At 39.8% G+C, this 27,047-nt stretch overlaps 1 protein-coding gene across 7 annotated transcripts in view; it reads right to left on the reverse strand.

The window, feature by feature from the left end:
• The window catches only part of FSHR (follicle stimulating hormone receptor), a 172,949-nt gene that overhangs the window by 47,139 nt on the left and 98,763 nt on the right, over positions 1-27,047 (reverse strand). For 3 of the 7 annotated variants that reach the window (XM_038551243.1, XM_038551246.1, XM_038551249.1), the window contains 2 exons: positions 8,005-8,079; positions 5,641-5,715 (listed from right to left, as the gene is read on the reverse strand). In XM_038551243.1, the coding sequence (XP_038407171.1) occupies positions 5,641-5,715; positions 8,005-8,079 (150 nt within the window). The remainder of the gene's footprint in view (positions 1-5,640; positions 5,716-8,004; positions 8,080-27,047) is intronic. The other 4 variants (XM_038551244.1, XM_038551250.1, XM_038551247.1 and 1 more) reach the window with 2 other exon arrangements.

Below are 27,047 nucleotides of genomic sequence, written 5' to 3' on the forward strand. Positions count from 1 at the left end.
GACTTCTTTAATATAATACAAAGATGCAGGTTAATGTTATTCCTGGCTTATAGAAAGGAAGACTGAGATTGAGAAATAAAACCATTCCTTAAGGTCACACAACTAGGAAGGGCAGGAGCCAAGACCTAAGCCTAGACAGGTGGCTCTGGAGCCCATGTACTTCTATACTACTCTGTGCTGCTGCCTGAGTCCCTAGTATCTGTTCTTTGAGATGTCCAACATATGGTTCAACTTTTATAATCAGAGAAGCTATTTTCATTACTCCTACTAAATAAAATGAGGGAGGAATACAGAACAGAAAGTGGGGGATTTAAGGGAGGGATGGGGAAGAAACAGCCTGAGTTGCTTAGGTGAGTTCTAATGAAGACTCTCCTGGAATTATTCCTGGCTGGAGAAAGCAGATGGTGTGGCTGCTGTTAACAGGGATCCTAAGGAGGGTCTAACAAGCCTGCCTGTGAGTAGAAGATGGTTGTCAGTTGGGGAGGGGCCCTACCCAGCTGTGTGAAGGGTTTGCTAAAATGGAATTAGGGCTTATTGAGAAGTAAAGAGCAACATCCAGCTGCCTGAGAATTACATTGACAGGATGCAAAGGCAAGAGAATATTGTGTAAACCTTATTTACAGATCAATAGATAATCTTTCATACACAAAAGGTCAGCTCCAGGAAGGCAGAGCAGCAAAGAAAGAAATATAGCCTGCAAATACAATATTGACTTAAAAAATGCACCCAGATGAATCCTTTGATGTATATTCTTCTAGTCAAAGTACATTTCTTTATTCATGAGTTTTTTTCTAACCACTTTAGGTTCCTCAGTGAGGTATGAAGGCAGTGATGAAGAATGTTGATTTCTAGTTGTCTTGAATTCTGTGCCATCAAATGATGAGCATGAAATGGAATCAATGCTGAAAATTTCAGAACAACATTTCTGTGTGTGTGTGTGTGTGTGTGTGTGTGTCAATTAGGATGCTCAAGTCAAATGGAAACTTACCCCTAACCCCTTGTAATTTCCTGCTTTGGTGGCTGTGATAATAAACATTTATCCTGGCTTCAGGAAAATAAACAACTATTCAATCCTCCTGGTTCCCTCTGGATTCCTTCATCCATTTTGTGTTTCTCCTTTGCCTTGAAGCAAGTAGTTCATCATCCCAAAGAGTATCTGAAATCGTTGCCATCCACCTCTACCTGGCTGCTGGATTGTAAGGCCATTTATGACTGCTGCTCAGACACAAATAAGCATGGAAGGAAAAGGAAGCTTTACTGGGCTTTGTTTCCATTATAGACTCTTTCAGATTAGAGGTCCAACTAATTTAGATCCCTTATCAGTATGGAAACTTTTTCAAAGGGCCACAGTCTGAGCCCTGAATAGAAGTATTGCTGGTAGAAGTGCCTCTGGAGTGCAGAGTTGATATGGTTCCCAGGGTCACCATATGCCACATCTGAAGGAAGAAAAGCCCACTCTTGAAAAGCCCACTCTTGGCAATAAGTCAAAAGACTTAAGATGGACAACTCTTCCTCTTAACTTCCTGGGGGAGATCAGCAAGGCAGTGGATGTGAAAGAATTTTACACACTGTAGAATTATATAAATATTTTTTTCAGAGTAATAAAGGAGGATACTTTGACAATGACACAGTTCCTCCAAACTGCATACAAATTCTTTTCTCAAATGCGCTGAGAACAGTAACCTCCTCTTATGAAAGGATGTGGCTGGAATGGGTCACCTACAGCTTTGTCTAGACTGGTAGGGGAGCCAGGCGGGACTGGGGACTGACTATTCAACCCTTCAGAGTGAGCAAAGGACACAAAGCAGAGGCTGGATTGATGACTGATGGCATAGATTTTAGCTTCTTCCAGCGTCAAAGTCATAGCCTGGCCCCTCTATTTGGTCAAAGTTTCCATTCCTCCCCCCTAGGGCTATGCCTTCTATGCCCACATCTTCCCAGTTCCTCCCCAGATCTAATCCCCTAGAGGGAAGGCTGAGGGTCCTCATTAATAAGAGTGAATGGTGTTGACCACAAAGTGTGGCCCAATGATGGGTCTAATTATGGATCTCTTGATTTAAAACTTGGCAATGATTCCTCATACCTTATTCACCTACTCCCAGCCCAGCGTTCTGACTACTATTCATGCTGTTATTATCAAGGGCAATGGAATATGTATTGAAGGGATGGTTTTCTTCTTGGCTCTATTCTCTGTAGGAGTACTTTTCACTTCACGTATGAGTGGCCGTCAACCTGCATGCCCTAACGTGATTTTATTCTGTTATTGAAGATTCTGTGGCTCCCATATTCCACTCAGACTATTTTTAAGTGTAAAGGGAGAGAAAGAAGGGAAGATGACAGTTGGGAAAGAAAGCAAAAAGGATTGAAAGAAGCCAACTGGGTAGTAGGCACTAATAATTTTCTTTGTATAATTATTATTTCTTCTTCTTCTTCTTTCTTTTCTTTCTTTCTTTCTTTCTTTCTTTCTTTCTTTCTTTCTTTCTTTCTTAGCACAGGAGCAGGAAGGGGGAGGGGCAGAGGGGGTGAGAAAATCTTAGGCAAGTTCTATGTCCAGTATGGAGCCCAATGCAGGGCTTGATCTCACAACCCTGAGATCACAACTTGAGCCAAAATCAAGAGTCAGACACTTAACTGACTGAGCCACCCAGGCATTCTTGTTTGTATAGTTATTTATAGTTTGTATACTGAAAAACAATTTTCAAAATGTTTTTTACAGACATAATCTTACCCTATTTACAGATAAGGAAACGGAGGCTTAGAAAACTTTGCTATCTACCTAATAAATATCAGTATCCCACCTGGAAATCAGTACCTTCTGCCATCATATATAATTTTTTTTTCTGTACTGCTCCATGAAATGTAAGGGCATTTCCCAAACTTGTCTTCTTAAACTCATGACAAACAGTGTAAGTAAAAGCTGAAGGTCTTAGTGACCACCATAACTCTTATTCAGCCCTTACTGGACTTTTCCTGAGAGTCGACTGGTAAACTCTGGTTGGCCAGAAATAATTATCCTATAAAATGCTCAGTACATTTATTAACGTTTTTGAACACTTCATACTTCGTGTAATATCTTCATATATCTCACTCGAGGGTCCTATACAAGTGTATCTCAGAGATCCAGCAATTGATCTAAGAGTAAATAGTGGGTTGAAGATGAAGTTATAGGCTTTTTAAAAAAATTCTAAGACCGATGCCTTTTTTGTTATGCCATATTTCTTCCACTGTTATGTGTCTAATCCAGGTTTGCCTCTGCAGACAGTATAGCAAAGTCCATTTGGGGAGCCAAGCCTCCCAAGTCTGAAACTAGAAGAGGTCATAACCCTGACTTCTGAGCATGACTGCCTACACTTGTGGGGCATAGTGCAAAATGAAATGCAGGGCTCTTTGTTAAAAACATGTTTAAGCATTTCAAGACAGTAACAGCAGGGAATTAAATGCAGTGGGGGGCCCTCTGGGTATGGGGTGCTTTTGAGCCTCAAGCCCTATGTGACTGCAAGGGCAGTGAAACTAGCCCTGCCTCTGACAGTAACTCAGGAATTGACAACCTTGATTATTTTTCAGACCCTTTCCAGGGCTCCTGTCAGGGAGAGGAAGTTCCATGTCATAGACTCTGTTCTGTTATATCTTTTATTCCCTTAGTCACTCAGAACTGAGTGACTGTATTGTATACAATGGACAAGTGTTGCTCATTGTACCTACTAACTCCAGTTCTTATGGATAAAAATTGAGGATTAGTCAAAGTATCACTAGCAGCTACTAATAATATGAGCATTCACCATGTGACAGGCATAGTGTAAAACTTTTTACATACTTTAAAGTGGTTATAAAGATGTCCTCTATTCTCTATCCTTCCTTGCATTGACATACCTTATTTTGTGACTTTGCAGCTTTTTCCATAAAAAAAAAAAAAAAAGTAAAGTCTATTTCTTTACCTCTTGAATCAAGGCTGGCCCCATGAGTTCCTTTGGCTAATAAAATGCTCCAGAAGAGGGATCCCTGGGTGGCGCAGCGGTTTGGCGCCTGCCTTTGGCCCAGGGCGCGATCCTGGAGACCCAGGATCGAATCCCACGTCAGGCTCCCGGTGCATGGAGCCTGCTTCTCCCTCTGCCTATGTCTCTGCCTCTCTCTCTCTCTCTCTCTCTCTGTGACTATCATAAATAAATAAAAATTAAAAAAAAATGCTCCAGAAGAGACAGTGTACTAGTTCAGGGTGTAGATCTCAAGAGGCTTAAAAGCTTTAGCTCTCTGTTGGGACCCCAAGACTGCCATTAGAACAAGTCTTTGTTAGCCTACTGAAATGAGCATCACTTTGTGGAGACCTGTCACCTCAACTGAGACCATCTGCAGCAGCCAGCCACCAGTTGATCTGCCACCAAACTGTAGTTACTTAAGTGAGCTTAGCTGAGGCCTGGCGAAGAGTCCAGGCCGCAGATCCATTCCACAGATCAACTCAGGTGAGAGGCAATAAATAGCTGTTGCTTTAAACCTTTTTTTTTTTTTTTGGCAGGGGTGGGGTTGATACATTATTATATTATAGGTAACAGATATATATCTATCATTACTATTATTTCCATTCTTGTGACAGGGAAATAAACTTTGAGAGATTAAGTTCTAGCCTATGAAAAGTAGCTAGTGAAGGGGCTTAGTGTGACTTCTAGCCCAACTTCTTTTTTTTTTTTAAGATTTATTTATTTATTCATCACACACACACACACACACACACACACACACACACACACACACAGTGGGGGGGAGGGAGAAGCAGGCTCCATGCAGGGAGCCCGATGTGGGACTTGATCCCGGGTCTCCAGGATCACGCTCTGGGCTAAAGGCGGTGCTAAACCGCTGAGCCACCGGGCTGCCCTACTTCTAGCCCAACTTCTTATGTGGCATTTTATGGGGTCCTATCCTAGTACTCTGGGCTCTGTCAGGCACTCAGCTATTTTGAAAGCCATTTGAATGGAAGAAGCAGGGTTTTTGCTGATGGGGCAGGCTCAAAGGATGGAGCTCAAACACTAGGAATCTCTCTTCTGATACAATACCATGTCTATTATTAACTAAAACTCACAAAATAAATCACTGTAATGTATCAAAGAAAAAATGCATATGTGCAGAACCAAAGAGATGATGTCTTTGAGGTCGAGGTCACAGCTAAATGCTAGCACAAATTCTGGCTGCATCTTATTAACACTAAATTATGACTGAGTTCTGCAAGAGGTCCATGTGACAATTCCATTAATGCAAATGGCATGGCTTATGATGTCTGTTTTTGTAAATGAAAATAAAAATGCAATTATATTAGTGGAACTCACTTATTAAACTAAAATAAAATCCGCCGGGGATTCCCGGGTGGCTTAGCGGTTTAGCACCTGCCTTTGGCCCAGGGCATGATCCTGGAGTCCTAGAATCAAGTCCCACATTGGGCTCCCTGCATGGAGCCTGCTTTTCCCTCTGCCTCTCTCTATCTCTCATGAATAAATAAATAAAATCTTTTAAAAAAAATCCACCAGCAAGTGTTATCCCACATCTTTTATAAAAAACTGTTGTTCCCCGGAGTAGCAAGTGGACATTTTACTAAAACAGGAATACACAATTTGTTTATAGAGGGGGCACCAGAATATCTATAAAAGTTCTTACAAATATCGTAGGTTGGGAAGGCTCTGGAAGGCATCAGGGTCGATGTATAGCAGGTTGTTGGCCTTTTCAATTCTACTGCAAAACAGAAGAACATGCACATGAACTAACATTAAGAAATGCTGTAGTATTTTTCACATTATACAAAGAGTATATCAGTCATTCACCTACTTATCCATCTATCCATCCATCATTTTAACAAAAAGTTGAGACTGCATGCAGTGCTTTTACTACACCAAACTGTACACACTAAGTATTAACCCATTTTTCTCCCATAACTAATGTCCTCTTGCGACCTGTTAATCATAGCCAAACAAAGCACTGGTTGACTGGGTCCTTTTCACTCAGTACACTGCATCTTGAAACCAGTAAGTGTCTGAGGAGGCTAAGAGGGCAGGGATGAGACTTAGGGAAAAAAAAAAAAAGTAAAGAGGCAAAGGAAAACAAAGGTCACATGAAAAGCAGTGGACATCTCTGATTTTAACCAGCACAGTAGCTGGGAATGTGCTGGTGATTTCCTTCCAGCTATAGACAGGTTGCTCTCACAGTTCCTGAAATGTGGTGACTTCTGCCCTTGTTGGCTTTTTCTGTGTCCTGATCAATAGTCTGGAGGTGAGCATGTTCACATTTGGATTCCAACAGAGAGAGGCTGCCCTTTCCTCATCTTGCTGGATCAATGTATATTTGCAGAGATGCTCTGTGTTAATTACTTCCTCCCTGTTTCATTAGCTTTTATGTTGCAGTAACCTGTAGCTACCCAGATCCAAGTGCCAGGTAATTAATTATTTTAAGTACAGTCAGTGCTACATGGGGGTGAGCACCTCTCTATGCGGGGAAGAGATGAAAGAGCCATTCCATTAGCTCCACTGCACAGTGAACCACAGAGAAGGATGCTTGCTTGATTCTGTCCAGAGGGCTGGCTGTCCTTTGGTTCATTTCTTTGACATTCCCTGTGGGTTCTGAGACCCTGGTCAAAACTCTTTTCCCAACTAAGATAAGGAGAGACCAAACAGAAGAAAGGAAGGAAGGAACAGGAAGGCAATGGGGGAGAGCCGGGGAAAGCATCGTTTACAGAGGCTTAATGGTATTGAGCAATAATGCAGGTAGGAGGCAGAATGGGAGAAGGAAGGAAAAGGAAAGGGTAGTCTGCTAGTATGGACAGACCAAGTGCCATTTCTAAACAAATATATGAATTATGTGAATGTGTATATGTATATATATGCTTGGCAAATGCTAAGATATTTTTAAAAAAATAATGTTAGGATTTATTTTCAAGTCCTTATCCTGCTGTGGGTTTGGCTGGGTAACTTTAGATTAGTCTTGCAGCTTCTCTGTGTCTTTCATCCTCATCTGTAACATTAAGAAAGTGGTTTGGTGGCTTTCCTAACTATGTTCTGTGGGAATTTTGTGAGATATTAATATATGCCCCAGAAGAAGAAACCTTTTCAATAATAGTGGTTGAGAAATCCTCAATAAAATATCCTCCTTGGAGATTCTAAGTATGCATTTGCATGTTATAGATTCTGAGTTTTCCTATAGTAAGTGAATCTAATTTTATTTGCCCAGTGTTTCCTAATCTTATTTGACCCTAGAGTTGTTTACCTTTTTTAAAAATAAAACAATAATTTCCTGAGTGTTTAATGATAAACAGAATATACTTTGGAAAAATTGGGACCAGATAGTCCCCAGTCTCTTCTGCCTTGACATTTTATGATTCTGTGAATTAATTTATTGTAATTATAGGCTGGTGTGAAACAGAAATGTACCTGTATGAATACTGACAGGTGTGTTAAATGTGAATGCCAAGAAGAGAAGGCAAATTGGGTTGTAATAAGGAACCAAGGATCGTTATGACATACTGACTCTATGCTAGTTGATGTGTTAGGTCTAATTTATATATACCTCCTTTATTCATCACAGTGATCCTATTATTATTATTCTCATTTTACAGATAAGAAAACTAAGTCTTGGAATGATTTTGTATGTTGGCCAAGATTTTACGGTGATATATGGTATAGGCAATATTCAAGTGAGGATTGCCTATCTTTAACTATATCATGTGGGGTTTGTTTTGGACTTTAACTCTGGAATAATTTTAAATGAGAGGATGAGATGGAGGTATCTTCAGTTGCAGAACAAGGTCCTTGGGTCTACCATTGAAAAAAATCTGGGGCGGAGGGAGCAGGAAAAGACTAGGTTATGGGCTGGTACCAGGATGGCCAGGCAGAGAGACACAACCATGCCTTTTGGGCAAATTTTGACAATTTCTAGAGATTAGAGACTAGAGCAGAGAGCCTTCCAGGGATGTACACAAAATTTAAGGCTATTGCCAACAATCATGAGCAAACCCCACAGGATCTTGCTTACATTTCATGTAATTTGGACAGGTTGGAGAACACGTTTGCCTCTATCACTTCCAAGACTTCATTCTGTGAGATCTCTCTGCAAACAAACAAACAAACAAACAACAAACTGTAATTTAAGTCAGTTCAGCTATACTCCACAGATGGATTTAGGGCTCATCATAGAGCCCCCTGCCTACAATGATTCCTGAGACACACACAACTCTATTCCTTCCCTCAAGGGAGTCAGCTATAATAATGAGACAAAGCTAACATATGAGATGCTAATACTTATAGAACAAGAGAATAAGCCTAAGGTGATGGCTCAGTTAGTTTATAGGTTATTCAGTCTACAGATGTAGCAACTGAGGCCCAGAAAGGGAAAGAGAATTGATTAAAGATATTTACAGAATATACAGGATGAAGATAAACTTTAAGTTCCTTAGATCCTGCAGAGGTCAGCAAACTTTCTGCAGGGCTAGATGGTAATATCTTTTGGCTTTGTGGGTCATTTGATTTCTGTCACAACTGCTCAATTGATAATGCAATGCAAAAATACCTGTAGATAACAACTAAGTGTATGAGTATGATTGTCCAATAAAACTTTATCTATAAAAATAGGTGGCAGGGTGGATTTGTGCCATGGGCTCTAGCTCAATGATGTTGCTCTACATCATGGAGTCAATTTCTTCTCTCTGCTAATCTAGCTATGGGAGATGAGAACCTCAATTCAGTTTTTTTTAAAAGGAGCATGACTTTAAATACCTTCTCCCTCCGTACCATTACCTAAGTAGGGGTTGTTACTGCAGGGCCCTTGGTCTTAATGTCTTGACCTAAAATACCCAGAAAAGATCTTTCAGGTCTCAGTTTTGTTTTTTTTTTCTTGCTGGAGTAATTTGAGGACAGTGGAGAGTGAAGTCCACTATGCCAAAGCCCAGAGCTTGAGAAGATAGAGGGTGGCTTAATCACTTAATGTTTATAAAGTGGCTCACAGATGAAACGTGCTATTATTAGGCCTCCAGAGGAAGGCTCATGCAGTTTTAATGTGGCAGCTGAGAGTGTCTCAGGAAATCTCATAGGCAGCATGCATTCTAATTGGCTGAGGCAGAAGCACAGTCGGCTGGCCTGGGATTTAGCTGAAGAGCTCTAGAAAGTCTCTTGATCAGGGACAAGCCTGGAGGGCAGAGCATGGAGGAAGTTTTAAAGGGGAGATGTGATTATGAGCAGCAGCCATCTCAGTGAGGGGGAGCTGGTGACATCTGGAGCTTGTCAACTCAGTGGTAGTGGGTCACTTCTCACAGGCCCCTAGGAGTGAGAGAAAAGAGTCTTCTTATTCTATGATAGCATTTTTTCATGATTTACCTCGTAAACTCATATATTCACAATTTTTATAGTTGAACCATAGGTAAGGGTGGGGTGTGTGTGTATGTGAGATAGAACACGTTGGCCATTTATTTTTCTCCTCTGTCCTATAAGTGGAAAGAATACTGGGAGCTACAGAAATGGGGAAGAGAAAGGGGTGTTAGACCTAGAAAAAGAAGATGTTAATTTGAACACTTAAAGGAATTGAATGAAAAGGTTGTATAGGGGAAGGGTAAGTCACGGAAGAAGAACTACATGATAGACAGGGCTTAAATCCAAATGGGGCCATATCTTCCAAAAATGATTTCTAGGTTCACTTGCTGCAACCAGTAGGTTTGGTTCAGTACTTATCTCAGCCTAATATTACCTAAAAGGTAGGTATTTCTCCTTTCCTGAATTCATGTGCTAGAGTTTCCTATCTGGATTCCCTCCTCCCCTCCCTCCCTTCTTTCATTTTATCAAGCAGAACTACAAATTATTAGAATGAACAAACCAAAGAACACTTCTAAATTATTTCAGAAGGTAGTTCATATTTTATAGTATCAACTTATAGGACAGGGTATGGGGTTGTGTAGGGGGAGGAGGGGCCTTTGGCTGGATAAGGTTTGAGGGAAAGTGAACAGTAGTGGAAAAGCACATCACCGAGAAGTTCAGAGATCTTGTTTCAGTCCGACCTAGTGCCATCTCTAGTTATTTCTATTATCATTTATTACATATCTATATTTACCAACTACTCCATATACACTGTCTCTAATCCTTTTGACATGCCTGCATTTTGATCTCCATGTTAAAAAAGAGCCACCTCTGACTGATTGCAGGGCTGGAACACTTTCTTTTACACATCCTGCCTCCCAGGCCACCTTGAGCCCAGTGTTTCCACTCCTGTGTATTTACTCAAGATAAATAAAAATGTATGCCTTCCCAAAGTCTTGTAGACAAATGTTCATTGCAGCTTTATTTGTAATAATCCAAAGCTGAGGACAACCCAATGGATAAACTATAGAATATCCATATGATGAAATACTCATCAATAAAATGGAATAAACTGTGGATACAACATGGTTGAATTTTTAAAAAATTATGTCAAGTAAAAGAATGCATACTGTATAATTCCACCTATATGAGGTACTAAAACAGGAAAAACTAATTTATGGTGACAGAAATCAGAGTAATTGTCACCTGGGGCCTGGGATGGATGTTGCTGACAGAGAGAGGTAAGGGGAAACTTTCTGGGGTGATGAAAATGTTCTGTATCAAGACTGGGGAAATAGTAACATGAGTATACATGCTTGTCTAACTTGTTAAACTTAAAATGAGTGCATTCAGGGGCACCTGGGGGGCTCAGTCAGTTAAATATCTGACTTCTGCTCAGGTCATGAACTTGGGGTCCTGGGATTGAGCTCCTTGTCAAGTTCTGTGTTCAGTGGGAGAATCTGCTTGTCCTCCTCCCTCTGTCCCTCCCCCTACAGTGCTCTTTCTCAAATAAAATATTTTTTAAAATGGGTACATTTATTGTGTATAGAACAAAAGTTATTTGAAAGGTGACTTTTATGCAAGGGAAGGAGAAGAAACTCCTTTTTGTTTGTGTTTTGAGAACTCTGAATTAAGAGAATTAAAAGAAGAATCTCGATCATATTGTTTGGCTAGAGGGTGGTGTTCAAATCCTAGTTCTATCCTGGTGATTTTGAATAAGCATCCTTCCCCTCTTGTCCATTGCTGCCCCTCATCTGCAAAGTGAATAGTTGGACTGAGGCATAGTTTCTCAACCCTGACTGTATGTTAGAATCTTCTGGTGGACCTTAAAAAAATCTCCAAAGCCTGGGTCCACACCAATGAGTTGGATTTTAGTCTGGAGTGGGACTCTGGTATTATTATTTTTTCTCCCTTTAATTCTCCAAGCAATGGTGATTCTCATATGCGGGAAAGATTGAGAACTGCTGGGTTAGATGATCATTAAGGTCCCTTTTAGATCAATGGATTTTATCTTAAAGTTTGCTTCAGGAACAAGAAGGGCCAATTTTCCCTTGGTTATTGAGACAATAAATTAGACAAATAAGGTTCTTGGAACACAAGATAATGAGAGATAATGAGGCAAAATAGTAGCAAGATAAACCAGAGATATAACCTGGAATCAGGAGTAAAACAGAGGGGGCACTAGTTAGGTTTAGTTTTTCATAAATAAAAAAATTTAAACAAAAAGTCACAACATTTCAGATGTTAAATGTGTAGCAAGAGCTACTATGGAAAGTATATAAGAATGTTTGTTTAATACTGATAATTGATAGTATTTTTTATTATGCATAGCTTCTCTTAATTTTTAGTGTACTATTTTTAATTAGTGCAGTCAGTCCTATCTCCAGTGAGGTTTAACAAAGGTTACCTGAGTTGACTAAGATAATACACAATTGTGAGGATCATTAAATTGGTCTTTGAAGGGAGGATGTGGAATTTTTACATCCAAAAACCTTATATAATTAAGAAACCATTCTTTGTCTCAATAGCTTCAGTTAAGAATTTTCTTTGCAATTGTGACAAATCATTGCAATTGGCACAATTCCAGCGGTTGATGGCATTTTTGTAGGCAACAGGTAAAGGGTTTGTGAGGAGAGGAGAGCTCTAGGGATGTGATAGATTAGCTGTCTCAAAGTGTGGTCTTGTGGCCAAAAGTATTTTTGTAATAATTCTAAAATATTTTTTCACTCTCCTCTATGAGGATACAGTGGAGTACAAGGATTATTCGATTATTATTATGTAATATGGCAACAGCTATAATGCGGAAGCAGATATGAGATTCCATCTGTCTTCTAGTAAGCCAGATATTGAACATTTTTGCAAAAAGGTAAGTAAGTCCATGGTACTGTACACACTATTTTTTTTGGAAAAGATGGTTATTTTGCACAATTATTTGTGTTAACATGTAGGGATTTATTCTTTTAAAAATGGACTGACAAAATGTTTCCCACTTTTTAACTTTTAGTATGATAAATGTTGGTTGCTATAACCCACATAAACAAAATCTCTTTGGTGTCTTTAATAACTGTTAAGAGTGTAAAGAGATATTAAAAACAGAAAGTTTGGGAACTGTTCACTGTAGACATTGAATGCAGCCTTTCTTAGGTGAAGAGATCTTGACTCTCTGGAAAGCTTATTTCTAGAGATGAGGCCTTACTACTTTTCTAGGATAGTGCTTCTCAATAGTTCATGCACAGATGAAATCACCTGGGAATCTTGTTCAAATGCTTCTCCATGGGAAGATCTTGAGTGAGGCTGGAGGTTCTGCATTTCTAATATCTCAGGTGATGGGGATGGTACTGGTTTTGAGTACAAGGCTCTTTAGAAGTGTGGTAGTAACACCCCACCAGACTTTTCTCTACATCACACACATGGTTACATGTGAGAAGCATGATGGAGGAATTCGATTAAGCCAAGGAGAGTGAGGCACTTGATTTTAAAAACCCTGTATCCCCAGTGGAAAGTCTCCCCTTTCTCTCTTGTTGAAGTTTTCCTAACTTTTAATTCTCACAAGACTTCTTTGATTTGCTTAGTTAAAAGAATTACATTGTTTTGTCTTTGCTCTTTTTTTTTTTTTTTTTTTGGCAGGGCTGTGTGGTCATTGTCTAATTCCCCAACTTGACTTTGAATTTCTGATGGTATCTTATTCATCAATCTTCGTATCTTTAGCATCTAGTGGTAAGTTGGCATATAATAGGTACTTAATAAATATTTAGTGTATAAATGGAGGAAAAGTAGTCTTCAGCTCCAGGAATGGCATCTGCAAAGGGGACGACGCTTGTCTTCAGTCTTTTTCCATCCCTTTTCTGTAGGCAGCATGCCCAAATTTCAGCCGAGGCTAGCTTGTCTGTGAGTTAGGCATTTGTTCCAGGGAGTTTCACATGTAATACACAGCATAGAAGGGGCATATATATGTATTTGGTCTGCCCTTCTAGTAGCTTCTGAATGCCTCAAACTCTACTTCTCTGGGTCAAAGCATTTCCCAGCTCCCTGTGGCTCCCAGATGAAGTCTTTGAATTGACAAAACACCCATGGAGGAGGAAACAGCAGAGATGACTGGTATGATTCTATGATTGGGAGTTAGAGAAGTTGACTTTTAAGGTCTCTTCTGGGCATGCAATTCCATGTTTACTTGAAGAAAGGGGAGATGTGCTTGCACGAGATTCTAGGGGTTTTCAGGGCATTGTTTCTGGAGTGAGTTTCCAAGACACAATTTCTACTCTAGATTTGCATTCTTCTGGTCAGTAGAGTGGTATTTATATACAGGTTCACTTGATGGAAGGGGGTGGGGTGTTCAGTAGGAACTTTAGGGAATGAATGTGCATGTAGAATTCAGTCAAGTCTAGCTTAAAACTTCAGACTATCACAGAGAGGTATTAATTTGTCAACCGTTTTGCCTGATATTTACTTGTCGAATGCTGGGACTGTTTGATTCACAGTAGAATTGCTATGGGTTTACAGGATAAGGAATAACTAAAAAACTGTAACCAGGGGCACCTGAGTGGCTCAGTGGTTGAGTGTCTGCCTTTGGCTCAGGTAGTGATCCTGGGATCCATGGAGTCCTGCACTGGGCTCCCCGCAGGGAGCCTGCTTCTCCTTCTGCCTTTGTCTCTGCCTCTCTCTCTCTTTCATGAATTAATGAATGAATGAATAAATAAACAAATAGAATCTTTAGAAAAACCCATCATCAGAAGTCTCAGTGACATCTATGAATAGGGATGTAATAAGAAATTAAATACCCACAGAGACTTCTTTGTTGTTTTCTTTTCCTCCCCCCAACATAGGAGATATTCTCCAACTGGGTCTGCCTTTTCTTTTCCCTCCTCCCCTGACTTTCCACAGAGCATTTTCCTCTAATACATCCAAAATACCCCTTCCTAACTGGGCACATTAGGGGATTCAATTGCATTAAAGTATTTTTAATATTCGTTAAATCAAATTTCTTTTGTTTTTAATAACCTCAGACTAAATTTAGTTGACTGTCTTCCTTCTCTGAGTCCCTGTGGCCTGGGATCCCCACACATACTCTGCTGTAGCCCTCGCCTACTGTATTGAATTTGCATTCTGGTTTGTCTCCTTCACTAGACAAAGAGGACAGCGACATTGTCTTTTATCTTAGTATTCCTGCTACCAGCCAAATGTTTGCTGAATGAATGAATTATCTTTGAAAGATTATAAAAGATTTTCTACCTTGGCTCTTGCACAAGAAAGCTGTGTTCTTGAAAACTTGCAGTAAACAGAGTATTTACAAATCAAATTGTGTATTAGCACAGGAAGGAAGCTTCTTGTTTAGCAGAACATTGGAGTGAATATTTAAAAGAGTTCAGAATGAATTCAACAAATGTTCAACAGATTTTGATTAAGCAACTTTTGTGTTTCAGGCACTAGGCTGAGTGCTGGGATCTAAAAGATGAAAATTTGTCCTAGGTTTTGGCAATCATCTCTAAGTAAGTCTAGCATTCTAGGCTTTCTTTTAACTGGGTACTATCTTTATTTAATGGGCTAAGTCTGAGTAACTAGAAAAAATAAAAAAGATGGTTGGTATGTTGCATTTGAATATAGCTGCAGGTATATGAATAATATACTTTTACATATAGTACATATACTATAATTACATATGTATTACTCATTAAATGTTTAATATGATTATACATAATCTACACAATACATATATACATATGGATATGTATAAATATATAATATATATGTGCATACATGTATATATGTGTGTGTATATACACACATAGATGTCTGTACACACATACATACATATTATGTGGTTTTCTATATTTCTATCCTATATTTACTCCCCAAATTCTTCTGGAAATGTGAATTATAATTTTAAAAATTATAGGACAGGGAAGGTGAAAATTCCAGTGAAAATGCATTGCAGAAAATTTCATAATGATCTCCAAATACATACTTAATCCTCTCATTTAGAATTTCCTTCAGGTCAGATCCAGAGGCTAAAATAGAGACCTGAGTCTGAATCCTGCCTCCATTTCTTACTAGTTGTGTAACTGTGGGCAAGTTACAGAGTCTCACTGAGCTTCAGTTTCCTTGTATGTAAAGTGGAGTAATGACTGCCTTAGAGGGTTGTCGAAGGGACAAAAATAAGATTGTATGTGTGAAAGCACAATGTTCGTCACATGGTAAATTCCAGGTGTCACCATACCTGCCAGACAGCCTGTCTTCTTGTGGAGTTTAGGACTGAATTCCTCTGCAACTGGGAGATATTGAGCTAGCCAACCAGTGTGCTGGGGAAAATGATGCTAGCTAGCAAAGGTCCTAGGAACAGTTCTCTCAACCCCATCTACAGATTAGATTCTTAAACCAGGTGATATATAGCATTACCCTAATCTCGATTCTGAGTTTATTCCACAGAGACCTACCATCTGGTCTGTTTTTGGCCTTCAAAAAAGAGTGGGCAGTGCATGAAGGTGCCCCAATAAGGATGTCTCTGTCACTGAAGGCATAACCTAAAAAGGATATTGTTCCCTTTGGGACAGGGTCAATATAGAATGCAACTTATTGTCAGTGTGTGGTAAGGACATTGCCAAAGGGCTCCTCTCCCTTCCTCAGTGACAGCAGGTAGATGCCTTCCTTTCCAGATATGTCACATCTGCTTCCTTCCCCTGGGCTAAGTGAGTCTTTCTAAAGATGCTCTAACTATGTCCTCCAGATGAGACAGATTAAAGAACTCTCCATGACTCGATCTGAGACAATTAAATACAGCTCACTCTCAAATACATCAACGGCAAATGATTGTGTCCATTATTAGTTTTGTTTTGATTTAGAATGTTGAGTAATTATATTTTGAAGTAATGTATTTCCCTCACTTCCCACAGCAGATGAGGAAAAGGACTAAAATCACAATCATAATAGCTTACTTTGTTTATTATGTACAAAATAGTTTATTAAGTAGCTAAATAGTTTGTTATGTACTTGTTTGCCAATTTTTCTGTGCTTCAAATCTATTAAATTGCTTAATGATCATAACAACCCTATGAGGTAAGTATCACTCCTAGTCCCTTTACAGAAGAGGAAAAAGAGGCATATAGAGGTTAAACAATTTCTCCAATTACTACAGAGCCAGTAAGTAAAGTTAACCTTGGATATGATCATGGGGCCTCAAAAGGGTGGCAGAAATCAGATAGGCCATATTTACAGTGAGTTGGAAAATTATTTCCACTTAAGAAAATCCTGTTGGAGTAGAAATCCTTTTGGGAGTGATTTGCCTATAAAACAACTGAATACTCCTCCATCCCTCCATGCTGCGTTGTACTAGAGTTCTGGTAAGGCAATATATCAATGTGCAAATTCACCTTTCATAGATAGTCTCAAAGCAATGACTCATATGATAAGTGCTTTTTTAGTATATTCTCTATGCAAGTGTAGAGTATATAAAAAGCAAGAACTGTCTCCCAAGAATAAGCAATTTAATTGGAGGGAAGCAACATGCATGAGACATTGCGAGTGCAAAGTCAACAGAATAGAAGTGGAGGAAAGTGTGAGAAGGATGCCCAACAGAGAGCAATGCAGAACAGAGTGGAGAGGAGGGAATCAATACATTTTATTCCTTTTCCTCATATACCATATTTTCTCTCTCATGCCCTCTGAATGTCAGCGTTTTTGAGACTCTGTCCTTGTATTTCTCAAGCTTTCCCTGTTAGATCCTCTCCATTGATGTTTCACATGGTATTGGGACATATTTCTCTCTTAGACCAGAGTCCATGTATACAACTACCAAATCCATATTCTACTATATGTTCTGTGAACACTGCATGGACAACTAGTCTAGAGCAGGCTTCTCCTTTTCTTCCCCCAACTCTCTTCCCTTTCCCAATTAGTAACTCTAGCCAGTAGCTTTGTCATCCCTACTGGTTCACTAGACCAAACCCATGCTTTAAATGTTGGGGTCACCTCTAACTCCTCTTCAATATTTAATAGATCCTACATCCTCTCAATTTCTTTTTTTCTGTGTTTCTTGCAAATGTTTTCACTCTCCACCATCATTATTGTAATTATGGCCCTTTGCAATTTCAGCTAGACCACTAGTTATTAACAGTCATGTGATGACTCAGGAGTGGTTTGATGTGGGTCATGAGTCCTCTTTTTGCAAACAATTAAGTGGCCCACTGATTTACTTAAAATTTTGGGGTAAATCCAAGGTTATGTATATAATATACAAGAAAATAAAAATGGATTGGCTAATGGAGACAAAGGTGGAGTAAAAAGTGATGCCTTAGGAGTTCATCTCTGCCTGAATACAGGAGGGTAGCTAGTACTTAGGCATGGGAGCCATGAGGATACTTCTTTGTGAAAGCAAATGGAATTAAGAGAGTGATTAAAAAAAAGAGAGAGAAGGGGGGAGAAAGAGAGAGGAAAGGGGAAGAGATTTTCTGGAGGGAGAATGATATTAGAGCTAGAAGTTAAAAAAAAAGATAGATAACTTCTTTTTTATTCTGTATACCTATTGGGAATTGTTTAAACAGGAATTTATTGAGTTCTAAGTGATGGAAGACAAGGGGTTGGGAAGGTATAAGGGAGTGGAGACTGTGTGTAGAGAAGAAAGGAAAGGGGTGTTGATTGGGTCGCTTGGCTTCAGTGTAGTTTGCCAGATTCAGCAGAGGCAAAAGAAAGGGGGGAGGTAGGAAGGTAGGTCGTGCTTCTGACAGATAAGCCATGATAAATTATCTGTAGAATTGGGGCACATGGAAGTTTGAGCTGTGTAACTCAAGGCTGCAACCATAATAATGATAGTGATGGTAATTAACCTTTATTACATACTGTTGTGTAGCAGGCATAGTGTGAAATGCTCTACATGGGTAATCTCACTAATGACCCTTGTTTTATTAAGGCTTTGCTGAATTGTATTTGTCGTAGTTTACATACACATGTGAATGGCAGTGTGGACCTGGAAGACAGACCTGGATTAAAATTCTACCTTTATCATTGCCAGTTGTGTGAGCTTAGACAAGTCAACTAACTCCTATGAGACTTAGTCCAGTGGGCATCATTATAACTACATTTTGGGTTTTAATGAAAACTATGGGTATAGTACATGGCATGAAAGAGCTTTTTAGCTATCTATCAAAATCTATTTTTTTCTCTCTTATTTTTGAGTGTATAGCTAGATTACATTTTCTGGCTAATTTTGCTGCTAGTCATTGTCTTGTGTGGAGAAGTTTCCTCCCATGGAATGTGAGCAGAAGTGTTTTATACAACTGTAGGCCTGGCCCATAGCTCCTCATGTGTGTTCCTCCGTGTTCTGTCTCTTGCCATCCAACTTATCTGGAGATGCCCAGGCCAACTTTGGAAGCCATGATTAAAAATGGTGAAGCTACTGTTGCCCCAGCATCCTTTTTAAAAAAGATTTTATTTATTTATTCATGAGAGGCAGAGACATAGGCAGAGGGAGAAGCAGGCTTCTTGCAGGGAGCCTGGTGTGGGACTCGATCCCAGGACCCTGGGATGATTCCTTGAGCCAAAAGCAGGCACTCAACCGCCGAGGCACCCAGGCGTCCCTGCCCTGGCATCCTAAATAAAGGGCTGAGGAACACTACTCTGGATTAGTAGGTAACAAAGAAAGAAACTTATTCTTAAAGCCCCTGACATTTTGGAATTTGTTTTCCTCTATCCATTCTAATACCAAAGACTCTAGCACCCTACATGGTATCTAGTATTTGCCCAACAAGTGCTCCTCATATCAGGGCATGTATTGGTTTTCCATCTACCATCTGGTGAAAAACTGGGTATATACGCTAAGTGTTTAAATTTTTGTTGGCTGTTTAATTAGAAGTCATGTAGGAGTATTGCTTGGCCATACTGGAGAAGACAAACACCTCAAAAATTCCCCTCAATATTAAGTCTCTATTTGATCTCATTTACCAGAGACCTTTATTAAGCCCAGTGATACAGAATTTACTACCTGTGATGGAGTTTGGATGGCCTGTTACTGTGAGCGCACCAGATGGCTGCTCCTTTTTGAATTATAATCCCTTGGTTTTTTTTTTTCTTTTTCAATTATGTCATGAAAGAAGAAATACCAGCATGACAGAAAGAACAACTTTTTAACAATGGGGACTACTAAATCCATTAGCACACAGACCCTGGGAGGGGTGTTCAGATTAAGAAATTTGAACCTCTAGCTCTCTAAACTCCAACAATGTGGAGCTGCATGAAGCGAGGTCTCTTGAATGGGAAAGAGGAAGTCCTTCATCGCTTTGTCAAATCATTGGAACTCTGAGACCCATCTCCTGTAGTAAGATGTTGATAAGGCCCTCTGTACCTAAGTATATTTCATACTCAATTCTTTGTAGTTGGTCGGGCTATTGAAGATCATATGAATAATGTATGTCATGCAGGAGGAAAAAAACACAGTGTTATGCAAAGGTTATGCTGCTTACCATTATTTTTTATTACTTCACTGGAGTCATGAGACCTAGGTTCTAGTCTTGACTCTGCTGCTAATTAACCACTCTGCTTGAGTCAAATCAGTTACCTTCTCTGGGCCTTTGTTCCTCATCTATAAAACAACACTGTTGATCCAGATGATCTCGTGGGTCCCTTCTACCCTAGAATTCAGTGATTTTAATTATTTCTGTGATTCTGTTATTAAAAGGCAGCCAGCCACATCGTCAGCAGTCCTGCATGACAGCTGGCTTCTGTTTCTAACAAGCTGGGGTGAAGGGCTCCATGGAGCTTCCTTCTTAAGGCACCTTAAGCTCTGTGGGGTAGCCAGCAAGGGCCATTCTCTCTGATCTTGGGACAAGGGGAGAAGGTACCTCTAGTCTGAGCTGTTATTCTCCTGAAGATGGTCCTTGTTTTATTGTCAGCTTAAAGACAGCTCTGTTCATCCCCTGTAAGCCAGTGTTGAATTTCTCCTTTTCATGTATCCTGAATCTTTTACCAAAAGAAACACTAATATGTTGGTGTGTGTGTGTGTGTGTGCACGCATGTGTGAGACAATTATTACAGGCTCTCCTGTACACTTCTGCCACTGTACAGCACCCCAAAAGCTTCCTTGATAATTATCTCTGGGATCTATTATACCCTTTTTTTTTGCTATCCTTCCCATACCTATAACATAATTTGCCCTTCCCCAAATGGCTCTCATCTTCTTTCCAGTCTCTGTTTTCACTCTGTAATTCATAATTACTCTCCCTTTTATGCCTCACCATTTTCCACCTCATTAACTCTTATTCTTGGCATAAAAGTGCCTCCTTTATGGGATACAGTGAAGGAACAAGAAGGAATTCACATTTGGCCACTTCTGAATTTGAGTTGGATTGATTCTTATTTTCGCCTTTGGAATGCACGAATGTAGCACCCTTAAAAGCATCCTGCATGGAAAACTGATACCATCCTGCCCTTTGCTACATTTTCAGAATTTCTTTGAATTCTGAAATTTAGGGTCCCATTTTTACTGACTACATATTTCATTGATTTTATTCAATTTCTGAGCAGATTTCTCCATCTTACATCAAATGGCAGTTGAAAGCACTACTCTAGGGCTACCTTTGCCACATGTTGGTACTGAAAGTATCCCTATTTTTACAGCAAAGGGCTGTATAGTCAGGAAAAAGGAAGTAAGTCTTGAAAAAGAGATTCCTATTTTATAAGACTTTGGAGACTTTGCCACTGCCTGGAGAAAAATGCCATCATTTTAGAAAGTTGAGGAGGAGAATGGACTGTCTTTTGATCTGAGTCTGATTTAGCCTGTTAAGGGCACCCAAGATTTTGAGAATCATCAACCTAGTTCAGTATATATTCAGGCCTTTTCTATGCCTTGGAAACCTTTGTTTAAACAAAAACTTAGCAGCAAAACAAATAATGATGGGATTATTCCTGTTGAGGTCTAGGATGTTGGCTGTGGGGCAGAAGAAAAGAATGCATATTTCCCCTCTCTCTTTAGCAACTTCTGGGGGAATTTTTGTACTCCCATGCATGTCTGTAATTTGTGAAATGCACATTTGTCCTTTACTAATATAACGTCTGGTAACAAGATCTTGTTAGGAAGACGTCTTTTAGAGAATGTTTTTTGTTTTGTAGTATGCCTAAAAGGAGAATTTTACAGTATCAGCAAAGGACGGAAGGCAGGCCCTTGAGTGGTTATCTTTTAGATTTTCATGTCCTACACATGCATCCTTTCTTTTTTTCCCGGAGTAACAAAGGAACAAGAAGCTCTATTTACACAGGTAATTAATAACTGAGCTGGTCTAGGTGAAGATGTTCTTTATGATAAGAGTGCATTTTCGTTCATCTACTTAAGCATTTTTTTTTGCTGAGGCTGTAGACACTGAGTCAAGGCTAACTAGGAAAAGAGATATGTATGTTAGGAACTAGGCAACAGAGCTAGTATTGTAGACCCATACAAGTACTCATAGATTCATCTAGGCTGTGTGAAGCTGGCAAAGTTATTTAAATTCTCTGAGCCTCTGGGGCACCTGGGTGGCTCAGGGGTTGAGTGTCTGCCTTTGGCTCAGGTCATGATCCTGGGGTCCTAGGATTAAGTCCCACATCAGGCTCCCTGTGGAGAGTCTACTCCTCCCTCTGTTCGTCTCTGCCTCTCTCTGCATGTCTTTTGTGAATAAATAAAATCTTAAAAAAAATCTGAGCCTCAGTTTCTTCATACCTGAAGTGAGGACAATAGTATTTACCGACAAAACTTTGTGAGGACTGACTACTAAATAATTACATGTTAAGTATCTAAAGCTTAGTAAGTATTAAAGAGATGTTTATTATTATTTTGTTCTAGAGTTTAGTGACTATAAATCCCTGGAGGTCAAGGACTTTGTTAAATTCATAGCTTGTAACCTCTGCACCCGGCAGGCGCTCCACAAATGTGTGCTGATTGGACAGATGACATCCACAGGATTTGAAATCCTTTGCCTTACATTGATTAAAGTAAACTTTACCCTCACACCTAACTAGCAGAGCAGGAAGGAAACTCACCAATTTTAAAGGCAACCTTTATAGTTTTCTCCAAGGAAGCCTTCTCTAATCCTTGGAATTAAGACATTTGCTTTCCTCTGAGCTTCTCCAGCACATTCCTTGTGTCTTTATCAGAGTATTTTATATTGTTGAACTTGTAGTTACACTGGCTGTGCGTCTGTCTGTAGGCTCCCAAGGGCTGGATCTATGGCCACTGTCACATTCTCAATAGTACTGAACCTATCCCATCATACACAGAGGGATTTCAATTCTTTTGAGCTGGAGGGAACAGACGTTAACAGTGCTTTAGTATTTTTGGCACCAAATCTCAGATTCCTCTGTAGACCTCTTCTTCAGACACACTGAAGAGAATACAATTTCTGCCTTTGAGGAGCTTCTAATCTAATATGAAATTGTAACATTGTCTTCAGTGCAACTGATTCCAGAGCTTCCTGTTGAACAAGTGATTGTTGATTGTCTAAACTGGTGTGAAAGAAGGAAAAGCTGTCATCTCATGAGGAAGGAAGAATAAGTACTGAAAGGTTTGGTGATTTGCCTAAGGCCATATACCAAGTTAGAGAAGTGGAAGCTAGGACTGCCAACTCCCATCTCACAATGCAGCATCTTTGTGTTAATGATCTCAAACCTAATTTTTAGCTATGAATAGTCCCCTCCTTCCTGCCTGTCCGTGATACTTTTTTTCCCTTTTCCCCTAAAAATGTAAGTATTCGGAGGAAAAGAAATACATTCTGACCAAATGTGCTTTTGGTAAAAATTCTAGGACCAATTTATTACATCAAGTCCTGTTTTATATTTCAGAATTCATTTGAATATATTAGTTGCACAATTTGTATATTTTCCTCTGTCACCAACCACAAGCAATTTCCCCCTTTTTAGGATCATTGTATCTTTAAATGTAAGACATAAGACACAAGAATTACCATAGCAACTTGCTTTCCAATTAGACTGCAATTGCTGACAATCAATAGGATCAGACAAGGTCAGTGACGGAATATGCTCTGCAGTATTTAAAGGGAGCGGGGAGGTGCAGGGACAATGAGGAAATGAGAAAATTATTGGAAAATCTTTCCCTAGAGTTGAGAGTGAGTCCTTTATTGCCTGCTGCTTCTGGAACCTAAGGAGATATCGTATAGTAGCAAGAGTTTATAATCTGCCAACAAGAGCAAGGGAACAGAGGCAGAGAGATGCTCACTTTTTTCTTTCTTCTAGTTCCCAAAACTTAACAGGACTGAAAATCACCAACTTGAAAGGGAGGATAAATAATAGGAGAAAGTCGGGTGTTAATGAAGAGGCAAATGCAGGGGAGCTCTTTCAGCTCAGGGAAGGGAGGGTATTTGAGAGTGAATGGGACAGCCCACAGCCAAGTTTGCCTAGTGGCTCATGAGAGCAGAGCTTGGGTCCGGGCATCATACGAAGGTAGTTGGCCTTAAGCCCTGAATCATCTGAGCCTGTTTCAGTGACTTCCTGCCCGCTACCCTTCCCTGTAATAGTCTCTGCTTTAAAGACAAGTCATTCACCTCAAAGTGTCTGTTTCTGAAAACTGATGACAATCTTGATTGAGGAGGAGGGCATCGCACTGACTGGGGATGATGGAACGCATAGCTGAAGTATTCTGGGACACAATGGAACACACAGCTCAGGTAATTTCAGGCAAAACAGAGCACATAGCTGAAGTACTTTTGGAGCCTTTGGGAATTTCTGGAGCTCCTTAAATCACATTTGTGACCTACCGTGATTTCATAGAAGGCTCCAGGACCTTACCCAGTCAAGGAAAAGATGAAATGAGGTCATTGTTCTGGTGGCCAAATTGTAGATGCAGCTCAAACATAAGGTAGCATTGTGGAAAGCAAACATAAAGTCACACTCTCTGGAAGCATTTGTGTCGAGGAGATAAGACCCAGGGTCCAGAGCACTCAAATATTTAATGTCCAGGAAAGCTTGGACTAAGTTTCTGCCTGATGCTCCCTTTCCCTCTCCCTTTCCACTTCCCAGTCATTCTTTGCTTGAGAACTGAGTACGTGGAAGCCAATTCTAAGATGGGAGAGGATGAGAATGGGCTCCTGAGAGCTGGTGAGTTGAGGCCCTGTGTTACCAGAGTATTAGAGCATCACCTGATGCTAGCAAGATCCTGAGTATTTAAGGAGAGCTAACATGCTAAACCTGTGGTTAGCATTCCCAAGTATATCTCCTCCAAAGTCTCTGTGGCCCTTGAAACATCTTTATTAAAAAAAAAAAAAAAGATTTATTCATTTATTTGGGGGGGGTGGGAGTGGGGGGAAGAAGGTGAGAGAGAGAATCTCAGGCAGGTTCTCCACAGAGCCAGGAGCCTGACGTGGGGCTCAATCTCATGACCCTGAGATCATGACCCTAGCTAAAACCAAGAGTTGGATGCTTCACTGATTGAGCCACCCAGGTCTCCCTTGAGACATCTTCAGAACAAAACCATGTCTGTAGGATCAACAGCCTTGGTTTTAGGTTCCCGCTTTGTTACAGTGATATGACATGGGACAGACTCTTTACAAATCTTATGTATGAAGTAAGTAAACAATTCTTGCATCTACTTCATATTATCAAAATCAAAATTAAGTGATATTGGTGAAAGGATGTGTTAAACAGTAAAGCATTGAACATATAACCATGTTTTTGAAGTGATTAGAAGGACTATCACTGCTGTTATTACTATTATTTTTCTTTGAGGATAACCCCACTCCGTGCCTCATTCTGTACTCCTTTTCCTCCTTTCCATTAGGCTTTTTCTCCTTACCATTAGAGATAAAACTCATAACCAATCTAACAAATTGACCGGAAGCTATCACTATACATCTAGTATTTCTATCCTCCAGAGAAATAGTGAAATTTAACATATAACATGATGCTGGGAGGTAGAATTTAGGCAGGAGTGATGAATGTGAGAAGCTGTATTAACTTAAAATTCTATTTTGTGGGGATGACCCCCCTCCAGTGCCCTTCACCTAAAGCTGCAGATGGGGTACTACTTTTACTTATACAGGTAGCTATTCAGTGTGACACTTGACATGTTTTTAGTGTCTTCAAGTATCCATACTGGTCTTTATAGGCTTTATATTTTATACAAAGCATTGCTCTTTTAGAATATGGGGTGGCTATATTAAAGATAAACTGTATTCTGATATGTTGCTGGAAAGACAAATCACAGGATTGTAGGAGGGGGGAGAGGGCAGAAAAAAGTAACAATATCCTAAGGAGGTTCTTATACGCAACTTGGTTCTGTTGGCATGGCTTTCTCAAAGGCTTAATTTGACTTCACACTGCCTTTCATTTTCAAAGGGTTGTTACCAGTGACAGAAGCGACCAAGGAGAAGGAGAACTTTATATACATTAACATCATGCCCGTCCAAGATGCTGAGCCATGGGGTGTAACTCCTTACCAATACCACCAGGAAATCATTTTGGATCACAGAGAACTTCGTAGTGATGCCTATGTTGACTTTAACCACTCCTTTACCCTACTTACCCCAAATGGGATTTCAGGCTGTGCATCTACCCTGAATTCTAGTCCTCTATCAAAATGTGTTAATAATATTAGAAAATTAGAGAACTACAGAATTTGTCAGTGAAAGGACGAAAGCATCTTAGAAATCATTTATTTCAACTTCTTTTGGAATCTAAGACCACAAGAGAGTGACTGTTCTGTAGCTGCTCTAGATTACATGGGTGCTGGTGGTTTGTATTTCTGAGCATCAGCTTTGCTATATATATGTATGTGTATATATATATATATGTATATATATATTTAAAAGATTTTTATTTATTCATGAGAGACACGGGGGAGGGTGGGGGTGGGCAGAGACACAGGCAGAGGGAGAAGCAGGCTCCTTGCAGGGAGCCTGACGTGGGACTCGATCCCGGGTCTCCAGGATCGTGCCCTGGGCCGAAGGCAGCGCTAAACCGCTGAGCCAACTGGGCTGCTCAGCTTTGCATTTTAATAAAGGACTGCAATTTTTAAACCATGAGTAAGATGAGCATTTCAAGCACCCTGGTAGGCAAGTAGGAGAGATCTTAGAGCAAATAGGGCTTTAGATATTTCTTAGTTCACAAAATGTGGAACTTGATGCATCCTGTTTCAGGTGAACATCACCAGCAAGTTCAGGCATGTAGCTTTAATTTTAAAAGTTGAGCAACACTTATTTTCCTCCCATTCTCAATCTCATCCTACCACCTACAGTCAGTGCAGACAGGTAGATAGAGATTATATATGCTAGATTGGAAAGGTAAACATGTTACCATGTATTTAAGAATCTCTGCTGTGGACATTAAAAACCTACTTACCCATTTATATTAAATAGACTTTCAACAAGGTTAATTACTATTCATATTTCCTACCAGAACTATATCTCAAAATTGTCATGAGAGAAACAGTGGCTGATGTTTTGCTGCTCAAGAAAATTATTTCCTTCTTCTTCAGGGGTGTGAAACTTATTATCACCAAAGAAGAATTTACTGTTCTTGCTCTCTATTTTTTCATCTCTACTCATCCTTTCTTTTCATTATTTGTATATTTAGTCTCTACCCTATACTTAAACATGTTGAAACTTTGAATGTCCCCCAAAGATATACTCAAAAATGCTTGTAGACTCTCTTGCTAAGCATTCTTGCTACCTGCCATCAGTTCAACATTATTTTACTTTGATATCTAAGCTTCTCAAAAGCTGGTTAAACACTTAAACTCTATATTCTCTTATGGTCTGGGAGTCTAAA

Source organism: Canis lupus, chromosome 10 (assembly GCF_011100685.1).
Source record: "Canis lupus familiaris isolate Mischka breed German Shepherd chromosome 10, alternate assembly UU_Cfam_GSD_1.0, whole genome shotgun sequence".
Lineage (NCBI taxonomy): Eukaryota > Metazoa > Chordata > Mammalia > Carnivora > Canidae > Canis > Canis lupus.